At 38.0% G+C, this 12,300-nt stretch overlaps 1 protein-coding gene across 15 annotated transcripts in view; it reads right to left on the reverse strand.

Moving 5' to 3' along the window:
• Positions 1 to 12,300, reverse strand: part of TCF12 (transcription factor 12) — a 379,898-nt gene that overhangs the window by 2,209 nt on the left and 365,389 nt on the right. For 10 of the 15 annotated variants that reach the window (XM_058737610.1, XM_058737609.1, XM_058737608.1 and 7 more), the window contains 3 exons: positions 10,355 to 10,587; positions 3,260 to 3,413; positions 1 to 145 (listed from right to left, as the gene is read on the reverse strand). The exon at positions 1 to 145 is cut by the window's left edge and continues 2,209 nt beyond it. In XM_058737610.1, coding sequence (XP_058593593.1) covers positions 3,271 to 3,413; positions 10,355 to 10,587 — 376 coding nt within the window. In that variant the 3' untranslated portion in view covers positions 1 to 145; positions 3,260 to 3,270. The remainder of the gene's footprint in view (positions 146 to 3,259; positions 3,414 to 10,354; positions 10,588 to 12,300) is intronic. The other 5 variants (XM_058737612.1, XM_058737614.1, XM_058737616.1 and 2 more) reach the window with 1 other exon arrangement.

Consider the following 12,300-nt stretch of genomic DNA (forward strand, 5'->3'; position numbering starts at 1 on the left):
CGTAGGATTACATTTGAGTTTCTTGCTTCAAGTGTTTTGTTTTTTCTTCTCCCTCCTAACAGGTTTGTGTCTTCAGATAATCTGAGTTGTCCAAGTCCTTATGAGGAGAGGTCACCTTCTATCTAGCCTACTGATAACTCTGGAACTGTGGCAGGGAGAGCCAAGAGAAAGAACAGAACCAATTAGGATATCACTGTTAAAAATAAATACCTCCCCCCAAAAAAACAAATTGATATTGATATTTCTCATTTATACCAGGTTTATTCTAAATTAGTAGTCTGCTCAATGACTTATAAAAGAGTTTCAGAATTGCTTTTAAGGTGTAATTGAAATGGTGTGGTAAGATTTTTAAAGGAGATCATGTGATTACAGCAATCACAAGATACAGGATTATACGACAGCTGGGGCAATTATGCAAACTTGTATTTTGAATGGTATGCAACACTCAAGTTGGCAATACCTGAGCTCTGAGGTTCTACTTGGTCATTTCTCAGTGGAGAGACAATGTGAAAGCATCCCTTTACTGATACATCCAGTCCACCATACTGTGTTCATAGTTTATATATCTTCTCTAAGCAGCAAGTTTCTGAAGTTAGGACCATTTGGTATTTGTTTTCACATTGGTCCCTATTCCCAGTCCATTAGAAGATCCTCAATAAATGTTCAATGAGTGAATGAATTATTAAACTTTACTAGTATTAGTACAAATTTTTTACACACTTATAGTCTCAATACACATAGTTGTTAACACTGAAATTTTCCATGTTAGTCATTTTTGATGACAATAATCTCACCAAGAATCACACCTTTCACATCTTTATTAAACTAACAACAGTACTGTTTCCTAACAGAGTTATGCTCTTAGAAATGGATAACTGAGATATTCAAAGCTACTTGGCTTTATATTATGTGGTGGCAAAATCTGTGCTTTTAGGGTTAGTCACCCCAAGGCCATTTATCAGCCATTTTTGTTTTAGCAGTCATTTTCCTGCTGGCCAGTCTTTTGCTGGTTTTAATCTGTTATTCAGTTCTATAAAGAACTGAATGTTATCAGGTGAAACCAGATAACCACCTTTATGAAATTAGCAACTTTTAAAACATATGTTAAGACAATAAACACTAACTTATAAAATGTTATGGAACAAAATTCATTTACTGCATTTCTTATAATCCTGAAACTTTTTTTTTTTTTTAAAGGATTCTTGATCTCTTTTTGACAGGTAAGAATGCTCAGGTTTAATTTTACCCTAAGTGTGGGAATTTCCTCATTCTAGAGATAATAGTAGAGACATGAAAGCAGTAGGAGATATAGAAAACCCATAAAAGAAAAGGAAGTAAACAAGGGAAGAGATGTGAGGTAGGGAGACAGACCTGAAGGAGAAAGAGCTGGAGAGGGACCAGAAAGGAGAGTAAGAGGAAACAGGTACAACTAGAGAGAGACACAGGCTTTGTGATAAATCTGACAGCTCTTTTCACAGCCTGGTGGCTACCTGGGACCTGAGCATCACAAATTACCTTTCATCACTTTTCTTTAAAATGAACTGACAATTTAGAAAGTCACTTTTGCATTGAGGAACAATGGCGTGTTTTTATTTTAAAACTTTAAAGTCTATTTTTTCATGATATTCTACATTTTCCACAAAATATTAAACATAGCTTGTGTTAAGGATCTGTAAGTTAACTAGCTCTTGCTTGAAGTCTCTCTTTGATATGCATAATTAGGTTGCTGGATATTTTTTGTGGGGGAGGTAGTTTTGGTTTTCTCCAGTGTGCTAGTGTTATAATTATAAATGACAAATAATTACATTAACTTTTTTCCTTTTGTCCCTGAATGAAATCTTTAGTATTGGTCTAGTTTGATCTCAGGAAGGATACATGTAGAGGTGGTAGGAACCAAATTCTTCAGGAAAAGGTGAATTGAGTAATGTTTGTAGTTTACAAAATATGCTATCAAATTCTACACTTTCAGCTCAAAATGAGACAGGCGCAAAGCTGACCAAATGAAAGTGCACTTCATATTTTTTTGTGCTCCACACCTCCCTCCCATCCATTCAGCTTTACCTTACTGCTTTTAATATGTTGATGAAACTGGGAAAAGAACTACACCCTGCTGCAAGCAGATTATATGAATGAAGTTCCCAGATGTATTTCTAATCCATGCTGCCAGTTAAAGTGCTAGTGTCCCAAATATTTAATTATAATCTATATTAGTTTCTGCCACCTAAATAATAACTACAACTTAGATTATTATAGATCATGTGCCTGTATATAGTTAAGAAAAAAGATGATTCACATTAACTACTTGGGCAAAAACTTCTATTACCTTTGTCATTTGGTTAAACAAAAAAACCATACAGAAGCAAATTGTGTTTACTCCATGAATAGAAAGATAAAAGAACAGCTTTTCAACATGTAAAATTCCACAGAGAAGGGCACTGTGGTTCTATCATACGTAATACCTTTATGTTCACTAGATTCCAAAAGGTATAACTAATAGCCTTACAAGGGAAGAAAGATGCATATTACAAACTTGCATTGTCGTTCCAAATGGAAGCAAACAGTGCCTCTTTTGTGTATAAAAATTTCATGATAAGAAGAGGTAGGTGGATTAACAGAAAACTGGTTGATGATCACAGTCAAGTATTTTTGAGTAGAGAAATGAGGAGTATGAGCGGCAGCAAAAGTATTTGACAGATGAGTCACTGCACTATTTTCTTCTTGGATCAGAATAATACTCATGTGAGAGTGTACACATGATGATCCAGAGCAGGAGAACCCAAAATTCTTCATAAATCACAGGATACTATCACACTGAACAGTAATTTGATATTAAAGGACACTGGCTTTCTAAGTATGGGGATACCACAGAAAAGAAACTGTTGGGATTTCTTTTTTTTTTTTTTTTTTAATTTTTTTTTCAACGTTTTTTATTTATTTTTGGGACAGAGAGAGACAGAGCATGAACGGGGGAGGGGCAGAGAGAGAGGGAGACACAGAATCGGAAACAGGCTCCAGGCTCCGAGCCATCAGCCCAGAGCCTGACGCGGGGCTCGAACTCACGGACCGCGAGATCGTGACCTGGCTGAAGTCGGACGCTTAACCGACTGCGCCACCCAGGCGCCCCGAAACTGTTGGGATTTCAAATTACATGTGACCTTTAGCATTACCACTGCCACCAGAGAATTCTGTTCAAAGGTTCTAACTCAGTTTAAGATGAATCAGGTAAATTCTTGTTGTTTCTTTTCATACTCATACTTACCTGGCTGATGTTTACATATGACCCATAGGGTTGGTAGTTTCACTAAGCCCAGGATGGGTTCCTGGCAGTGTGGTTGGCGGCTCTGCCGATACGGCAGAAACTTTTTCTTCTTCCCTTCTCTTAAGGCAGGCTGCTTTGGGGTTAAGGTTCCTCTCTGAAACAGGGGAAAATAATTTTTATCATTATAGTCATTAGTTATGAATCAGGGACTCTTAGGTCTTAAACTGAACAAATTGCTCTTTTATTTTCTTTCTGTGGATATTACCTCTCTGTAACTTCATTTCCACACTGAATAACATCACACAAAGGCAACAATGATGTGCTCCCACAAACGCTCGGATTACATGAACCTCCAGGCTTAAGCTTTTTAGTATTTGGTGTTTTCTCCTTTTCTACTTATGCTTTAGTCTTCAAGTGTTTAATTTCATCTACATCAACCTCCAAAGGCAGTTCTTTTATTGCTTCAAACATTTTGGCAAGTGCTGATGTTAGTCTACAAAGTCTCCTCACTACCCTGCTAAGACATGGTACATGGGATTGATATAGATGCTGACATTCTCCATGTACCTGGAGAGAGACATCTGTGCTTTACCTAGACTTTTATCAGTTCATAAAATGATGAAATAGATACCCTCAGCCAATCTTCTATAAAAAATGTGCCAACTCCTCTAGGGAAAGAGGTAGCTGGTACATATATATACATATATATATACGTATATATATATACATATATATGTACATATATATACATATATATGTACATACATACATATATGTATACATGTATACATATATGTATGTATGTACATATATATGTATATATATATATATATATATGATTGGTTTTTTCTATAGCTAGAGGTGTGATTAAAAGGGTGATAAAAACCTTCTCTACTGCTTTGTATATAAGATAGCAGAGACAACTAGATGGAACTTTTGAAGTGGGCATTTTTAAAAGTAGTGGGTCTTACTATGCAAAATAAAAGGAAAGAAAATCCATTGCACTGGAGACCTACTGGATCAAAATCCATGTGAGAATTACTTATCATGTTATATTTTCTTTAAGTGACTTGTAAGCACAAGATATCCAACTCATGACAGCTTCTGGTTTTTTGTTTCTGATAATAACATAAAGTGTAAGTGAAAAGTTGTTTTATATATTTTTATAAACTGACTAAAAATGTCCTAATTAATGTAATATAAAAGGATCACTTAGTCTGCAATGAAGGGGCACCTGGCTGGCTCAATGGTGGAGCATGTAACTCTAGATCTTGGGGTTATGGTTTTGAGCCCCACAATGGGCGTGGAGATCACTTAAAAGTAGTCTTTGGAAGGGGGGTTGTGCCTGGTTGGTTCAGTCGGTTAAGTGTCCGACTCTTGGTTTCAGCTCAGGTCATGATCTCACTGTTTCTGAGTTTGAGCTGCATGTTGGGCTCTGGCTGACAACATGGAGCCTGCTTGTGATTCTCTCTCTCTCCCTCTCTCTATAAGCCCCCTCCACTGTTCTCTCTCTCTCTCTCTCACTCACACACTTTCTCTCTCTCTCAAAATAATAAACTTAAAAAAAAAATCTTAGGGCATCTGGCTGGTTCAGTCGATAGAGTATGCGACTCTTGATTTCAAGGTTGTCAGTTTGAGCTGCATGTTGGGTGTGGAGAAGACCTACATATAAAATGTTTAAAAAAAAATCTTAAAAAAACTTGCTTATAATGAAAACAGTATTTATTATGGTAAATCTAGTTAACTCTACTGACTGTTACTCATACGTAATGATAAAATTTCATCTTAGAGTTCTCACTTTCTCAGCTCCTGCCTTTAGGAAAAGACATGGAGCCTATAAAATGAGGAAGATCAATGAAGAAAGAAAGGTACACACTTATTAGGATAAGTAGTAAAATAAAAAGGCATGTTCATCATTATGTAAAAATATCAGGAACTGCTTTCTTAACAAGTAATTATGTACCTCTAATAAGAACAGTTTTTAAAAAAATTTTTTAAACATTTATTTATTTTTGAGAGACAGAGACAGAGCACAAGCAGGGGAGGGGCAGAGAGGGAGACAAAGAATATAAAGCAGGATCCAGGGTCTGAGCTGTCAGCACAGAGTCCAATGCAGGGCTCGAACTCACAAACAGTGAGATCATGTACTGAGCCAAAGCCAGATGCTTAACAAACGAAGCCACTCAGGCACCGCAAGATTTTTGTTTTTTATTAAGTGTCACATCCCTTTACTGGGCAGGCAGCAGTCTAATGACTAAAGAGACCAAAAAGAGGGCATAAATTAACATGTTAAATCCAAAGAGGAGAAAGCGAGAACTGAAAGTTTTCCAATTGAAACAGGTTCACATTTTTCTCATAAGAAGGCTCACATTGCTCTTATAATAAAACATTGCTGTTAGCTAACTATGACCTTGTGTCACACGAGGATCTAGCAGGTATGATCAGAATAGCTAGAAAGGACCAGAAGCAAAAACTCAAGTTAGGCAAGATCCTGTAAGCCAGTTAGTCAAAGAACACTAAGGGCTGGAAGAACCAAGAAAATACTACAGTAAGCTCTAGAAAATGTGAAGTTTGATCCAAAAAAGGCAAATGCTAGTGTTTTTTAATACTTTCTGGTATGTGAGAGCAGCCCATGGCAAATATATTAAGCAGCCAGAAGGCCTGATGTACAGGTGAGTAGAAGAAAGACATTACCTGCAGGGCATGAGAAGTGATGGTCTCTCTCACATTTCGTTAATTATAAGAGAGCCAACCTACCCAAAGCTCAAATTTTGGCTAACTTCATAGTCACTTCTTACATTATTATGACTAAGTAAATATTTCTTACAATAACTATGTGGACAAACACACACGTCAAGAATTTTACATTGTTTCCTTGCTCATATGACTTTTTGCTTTTCCTCTAGTTAATAGTTGCCTTGCTTTTCATTTGCTAGTAATACTAATTTTGTCCTCATACCCATGTTCCAACAGATCTAACAAATGCCTGTCAACATTTTTTTTTTTTATCTTAAAACCTCAAAGACACCATCGTATCATCTATTAATTCCATCTTCTTTCCCTGGAAAACTTTCTTCTGCAGTTAACCATCTTCTATTTTCAATGTGGACTAATAGGCACCTTGATTTTCTAGGCCTAGCAGATCTTGTCATGAGATTTCCTTTTGATGCTCACTTGTGCTGGAATCTTTGTTTCCTGGCTCCCATGCCTTTGTCTTTACTGGTTACCTACAGCATAGGTTCCAGAAGCTTTCTGAGAACATGCACATGGGAGGTAAAATTTTAAAGCCTTTGCATATCTGAAATATCTTTATTCTGTTCTTCACCCTTTGATTAATGGTTTGACTACACACAGAATTCTAGATTGAAAATTATTTCTCTTCAGAGAAATACACTGCTACACTATCTCCTGTAACCCAGCATTATTTGTTCAGAATTGTTAATATTTTGACTCACAGGGATACAACTTTTCCATAGCAGACAGACCTGCAGTTAATCTTCCTGTTTTCAGGTAATGCTTGACTTCTGCCTTTTCCAAAGAATAGAGCCTTTCAGGGGCTAGGAGCTTTGTGGAACAAAATTATCTGCTTCTTGTTGGTATATCCCTCCCTGCTCCACTTAATTTCTTCCTTCTAAATAAGTCAATTACCACTACTTTGTCTACTTTCCATCATATATACATATTTTGCTCTCTCATTTGCTATGCTTTCTTCTCTCCCATTTATCCTTGTGGACTAATTTTATTTTTATTCATTTCAGTGGAGATTTAGTAAGGAGTATTACCAATGAATATGCTAAGACTATGAATATGCTATTATCAAATCATTTCAACTAAATTAAAATATCCTGAGGGGAGGGTCTGGAAATTTGTTTGGGAAAAGGAAAAGCCTCAGGTGATTCTGGGACCAGTCAGATTTGGGAACCACTGTCCTTGCTCACTTATCTTCAAACTTCCTAAGACACCAGGAAACTAAAATCCTAATAGTTCTATTGTCTGCAAATTATCACTGGAAGGGAAGTAAGCTGACTGAGTAGACCTGTGAAAGAATCTGAGGAGTAAAAGTCTGACCATTAATCTAATCATTAGTAAAGGTGAAAGTACAAAGTTGAAAGTAATATGTAAAATCTATTGATCAGCAAAATTGTAATGTTAACATTATACTGGTCATAATGGAAAGGCCTAAATTGGCAATGGCAGGGACCAGATGGAATTTGGTATGTGAGGTACCAAGGCAAAAAAAATGCTTTGACAAAATCTGAGGCTTGGAAGGGAAGCCACTCCTCCTGCTCTTCTCCAGAATACACTGCTGATTGTCCTCCTGATACAGCCACTTGTCCAGGGATGACAGGTTGTAGATAGCCAGATACAGTCTTGAAGCACTATCCCAAGGCAGAAGGTGAGCACAAAGACTCCAGAAAATGTCCAAAGTAGTCATGTAAACAAAATGTGTACCTTTCTAGAAACTGCTGGGCCCAGTGACCAGTGGGTGAAACCTTTGCAGGGATGAAGAGGCTGCCAAAAATAAACAGGTTACCAAAATAACTCACAACTGCTAGAGATAAAGTCCAGAGAAGGACAGTGGCTATACTAAACTCTAAAGGTGCTGCCATAGCAAAGCACAGGTATATGGGCTGCATGAAGGGTTCTAAATCCTGTTTGACAGACAGCCATGAGAGTGCCTTTCAAGAAGGATCTTGCATGGATCCCAAGGCTTTTACATTAAAGCTGTAAAATAAAAGCTCTGGGCTCTGAAGCCCAGAGTGTAAGAGTGGGAGGAAGGTGGTAGGCTTTTATGAATAGGAAAGTAGCCCCTAATGAGGTTATATTTCAGTGTATTTTAATGTTTATTTATTTTTGAGAGAGAGTAGGGAAGGGGCAGAGAGAGAGAGAGCATGAGCAGGTGAGGGGCAGAAAGAGAGGGAGACACAGAATCTGAAGCAGGCTGCAGGCTCCAGGCTGTCAGCACAGAACCTGACATGGGGCCTGAACCCATGAACCGCGACATCATGACCTGAGCTGAAGTCGGACGCTAACCGACTGAGCCGCCCAAGTGCCCCTATATTTCAGTGTATTTTAAATTCTGTTCAAACTCTAATCAGTCAGTGGTTCCCTATAAAGAGCTTTCCAGAACTGTGGAAGAAAGTCAGTACCCATTAACAGTGACCAGAAAGTTATCACGCAGTTGGATGAGCCTAGATGTTACATCTTGTTTCAGACTCAGCTTTCCTGTCCTAGCTACTTGTATGGAACCACTACAAAGTCAAATCTTGCAAGTGAATGAATAAGATCCCCCCAGGCATGGTGGAGTTTATAACTTTTCCAAACACAGAAGTATTTCTCATTGATGACTTAGGTCTGAGAGTCGGAACCTCTGATCTTAAACAAAAAGCGAAGAATATTCTGTATTCTAGCTCTAATAAACAGTGGGAAGGAAAGGTACTATATAGGAGTAAGTTTTGGCACCACTGCTGTCCAGACAGTCCAGGTGGTAGGAATGGTCTTGACAGTAAATGGCTGGGTAGAGTCAGGGTAGAAAATATCCTGGGTCTGCAGAGCAGCGGGATGGATGTACTGGGATCACTAAACACGGGTGCTTCACTGCCTTCAGAGTGAGACAAAAGGTGTCAGACACATTAAAACCAAACCAAACAAACACAAAAAAACTTTGATAAAGTGACAGGAGATATTGAAGGCTCAAGAAACCACTGATCCTGCTACAGATGAGCAGGCAACAATCAGACTATCTTTATGAACATCCCAAGGGAGTTCATACATTTTTGAAAATCAGATTTCATTAACATTTACCCTTTACACATATTCCAATGGCCTTATTAGGAGCAAGTATCTGGTTTTAATGGTAGATTGGTTATGCATGAAATAATCTACTCATCATTCTTATTAAATATACTGGAGGGAAGTGGATGGATCAGTTAATTACTATGGTTAAGTTTTTCTGCAAGTGCGTTCAAGTTCTCCAACTCTGGTTTCCTCAGAAATAGTATTCTTTCTGTGACCAATGCTGAGGGTCATCCACAATTATAGCTGTCAAGTGTCTGTCCTACTCCTATTCTTTTTCCTTTTCCAACTTTCTTTAAATAAAACCCTACATAAATATCCAGTACATCAGAAAGATAGAGTTGCTCTTAATGAAGAGAGGTTAGAGGTAGGGTCTAGAACCCAACACCACACCTATAATTCTTTGTAAAAAGACTTAGGACAAAACATTCATAACTCTGGATAAGAAGACAAATAGGTATATGAAAAATATCAAGCTCAATGGTAAAACCTTTCAAGATCAGGAAGCTCATATTAATTGGTAACCTAGGGTCTAGCATATAGGTGACTGGGACAGAAGAGGTGAACAATAAATGCTTGTTCAAAAAATGAAGTTTGAAAGCTTCTTCAAGATTCCATCAAATTTCCTGAAAGATAAAACTGTTGGGGCAGTTGTCTGAGCCAGCAGTGGATGAGCCAGTATAAACCATACATGTGTCTCTTAGAGACACTCAAACATGTCAGGGCATATTAGGCCAAGAAGCTCATGGCATTCCTGATCAGGGATCAACAAAAAAACCTTGAGACCTTTTTGACTTGGGTATAAAGGACATTCATATGAAGTAAAGCCAGGAGGGGCCATGATCAAGCATTCTATTAATCAGCAGGGCCATTATAATAAATGGCCCAGGGTAAAGCAGGCAAGAAATATAGTACAGAGAATGGGGAAGACAGGAAGCAGCAGGGAAGGAAGCAGGTCTAGGCAGGTAAATTTAACAGTGTGGAAGACCAGATTCAGTAAGAACAAGAACAAAGGGGCAGAAAGCACTAATGCTGAGCAGTGAGCAGAGGCTGGCTATTCCCTGCAACATTTGTAAGACTGCACTCTACTGGTTTGTGGGAAGCACTGAGCATACAGATATTGACCACTACTGTGAGATGGAGATGGAAGAACTACAGAGAAAACGCGATCCAGATGATGCAGTGGCAGAAGTACTAGTTGAATTCATAGACAACTTCCCAAGCAGAAGAGAAAGTGGAAAAAGAAATGTCTGCCTACCTAAGGCAGAATAGTTATGCATCTCTGCTGAACCTACTTACCTCTGACTTGCTGTTCTAGACTAAGGATGACTGCCACGGCCTGATGAAGAATAAGGAGTTTTGTTTGGGGTTTTTCACTCTTTAAATGGAGCTGACACATTCGACCAAGCTCTTTGAATGCCTCATTAATATCCCGCACACGTAAACGTTCTCTGGCATTGTTAGCCATCCGCCTTTCCTTCTCCCTTTCTATCTTCTGTTCTGGGTTCAAATCCTCATCTTCATTAGTACTGCTAGAAAACAAAGTAAACAACAATGTCTATTAGATTCCCTGTAAAATATGATGTGCTTATTATATAAAATCATAAAGTATAAAGATGGAAATGAAAACTATCTACAAATTTTACCAAATAGTAGTAACAGTTATACTTAACACGATTATATGTATATCTTTCCAGTCTTTATTTTATGCACAGTTATATAGTTGAAATTATGCCACATATATTTTTAAAGCTTATTTATTTTGAGAGAGAGCGAGTTGGGGAGGGACAGAGAGAGAGGAAGAGAGAGAATTCCAAGCAGGCTTCACACTGTCAGCGCAGAGACCTACGCAGGATTCAAACCCATGAAAGTGTGAGACCATGACCTAAGCTGAAATCAGGAATCGGACTCTTAACCAAATGAACCACCCAGGCGCCCCTACCACATAAATTTTTAAATGCATTTTCACTGTGCATTATAACATAAAGTCATCTCTATACCAGCACCACTCTTCATAAACATAATTTGAATGACTACATAATATTCTAGCACCTTGCTACTCAGACTGTGATCATCAGAATCAGCATTATCGGGAGCTTGTTAAAAACAAACTCTCAAGGGAGCTTGGGTGGCTCAGTGGGTTAAACATCCAACTTTGGCTCAGGTCATGATCTCACTGTTTGTGAGTTCGAGCCCCGTGTTGGGCTTTGTGCTGACAGCTCAGAGCCTGGAGCCTGCTTCTGATTCCGTGTCTCAGTCTCTCTCTTCCCCTCATCCGCTTGCGCTCGCTTGTTCTCCCTCTCAAAAATAAACAAACATTAACCCCCTTCCCCCAATAAACACCCCCCAAGCCCCATATACTCTTAAGTTCTACTGCAAGCCTACAAATTGGAAGTTACATTTTAACAAGATCCCTGGCTGGTTCATATGTACAATAAGGTTTGAGAAGCACTGTCCCAGTACACTAATGCATTCTAACTTGCCTAACCCATCTTCTTAAATATCTTCTAGCAGGCACCTGGTGAAAAGGAGAAAGACAAGCTAAAGGTAGAGGATGAGAGAAGGATCTCAGAAAAGGACTACTTTTTGTTTCACAGAGAAATATCATCAGTGGCAATGATTTTAAAACATGGGTAAACTGGAACAATTTTTTTGAAGGACAAACTGGCAAAATATTCAAAGCTTTAAAATGTTTATTACATCTTGATCAGCAATTCCAACTTTAGAAATTCATCCTAAGGATATAATTAGAGATGTTCATAGGATTTTATGTAAAAATTGATCACACAATTATTTACTTTAGCAACTAATTGCAGTCCAATAATAGGAGACAGGTTAAATAAAGCACAGTACATCCAGACAACTACCTACTATGTAGCCTCTAAAAATTAAGCTTCAGACTATGCTAACTAAAAGATGCCAGACACAAGACTACATACTGTATGATTTACATGAACCTCTAGAAAAGACAAAACTGTAGCAATGGAAAGCAGATCAATGGCTGCCAGGGGATGGAATAAGGGTACTGATTACCAAGGGGTATAAGGAAGCTTTTTGGAGTGGTAGTAATATTCTCTATTAATATGGTAGTAGTTATTAAGACCATATACATTTGTCAAAGGACAAAAACTGTACACTTAAAATTGGTGTATTTTATTATATGTGAACTAAATTTCAATAAACCTGGCTAAAAACAAAAACAAAGAAAAAAAACCCATGTTTGAGAAAACTCAGGGACAGATGAA

The sequence above is a fragment of the Neofelis nebulosa genome, chromosome 7, assembly GCF_028018385.1.
Source record: "Neofelis nebulosa isolate mNeoNeb1 chromosome 7, mNeoNeb1.pri, whole genome shotgun sequence".
In the NCBI taxonomy this organism is placed as follows: domain Eukaryota; kingdom Metazoa; phylum Chordata; class Mammalia; order Carnivora; family Felidae; genus Neofelis; species Neofelis nebulosa.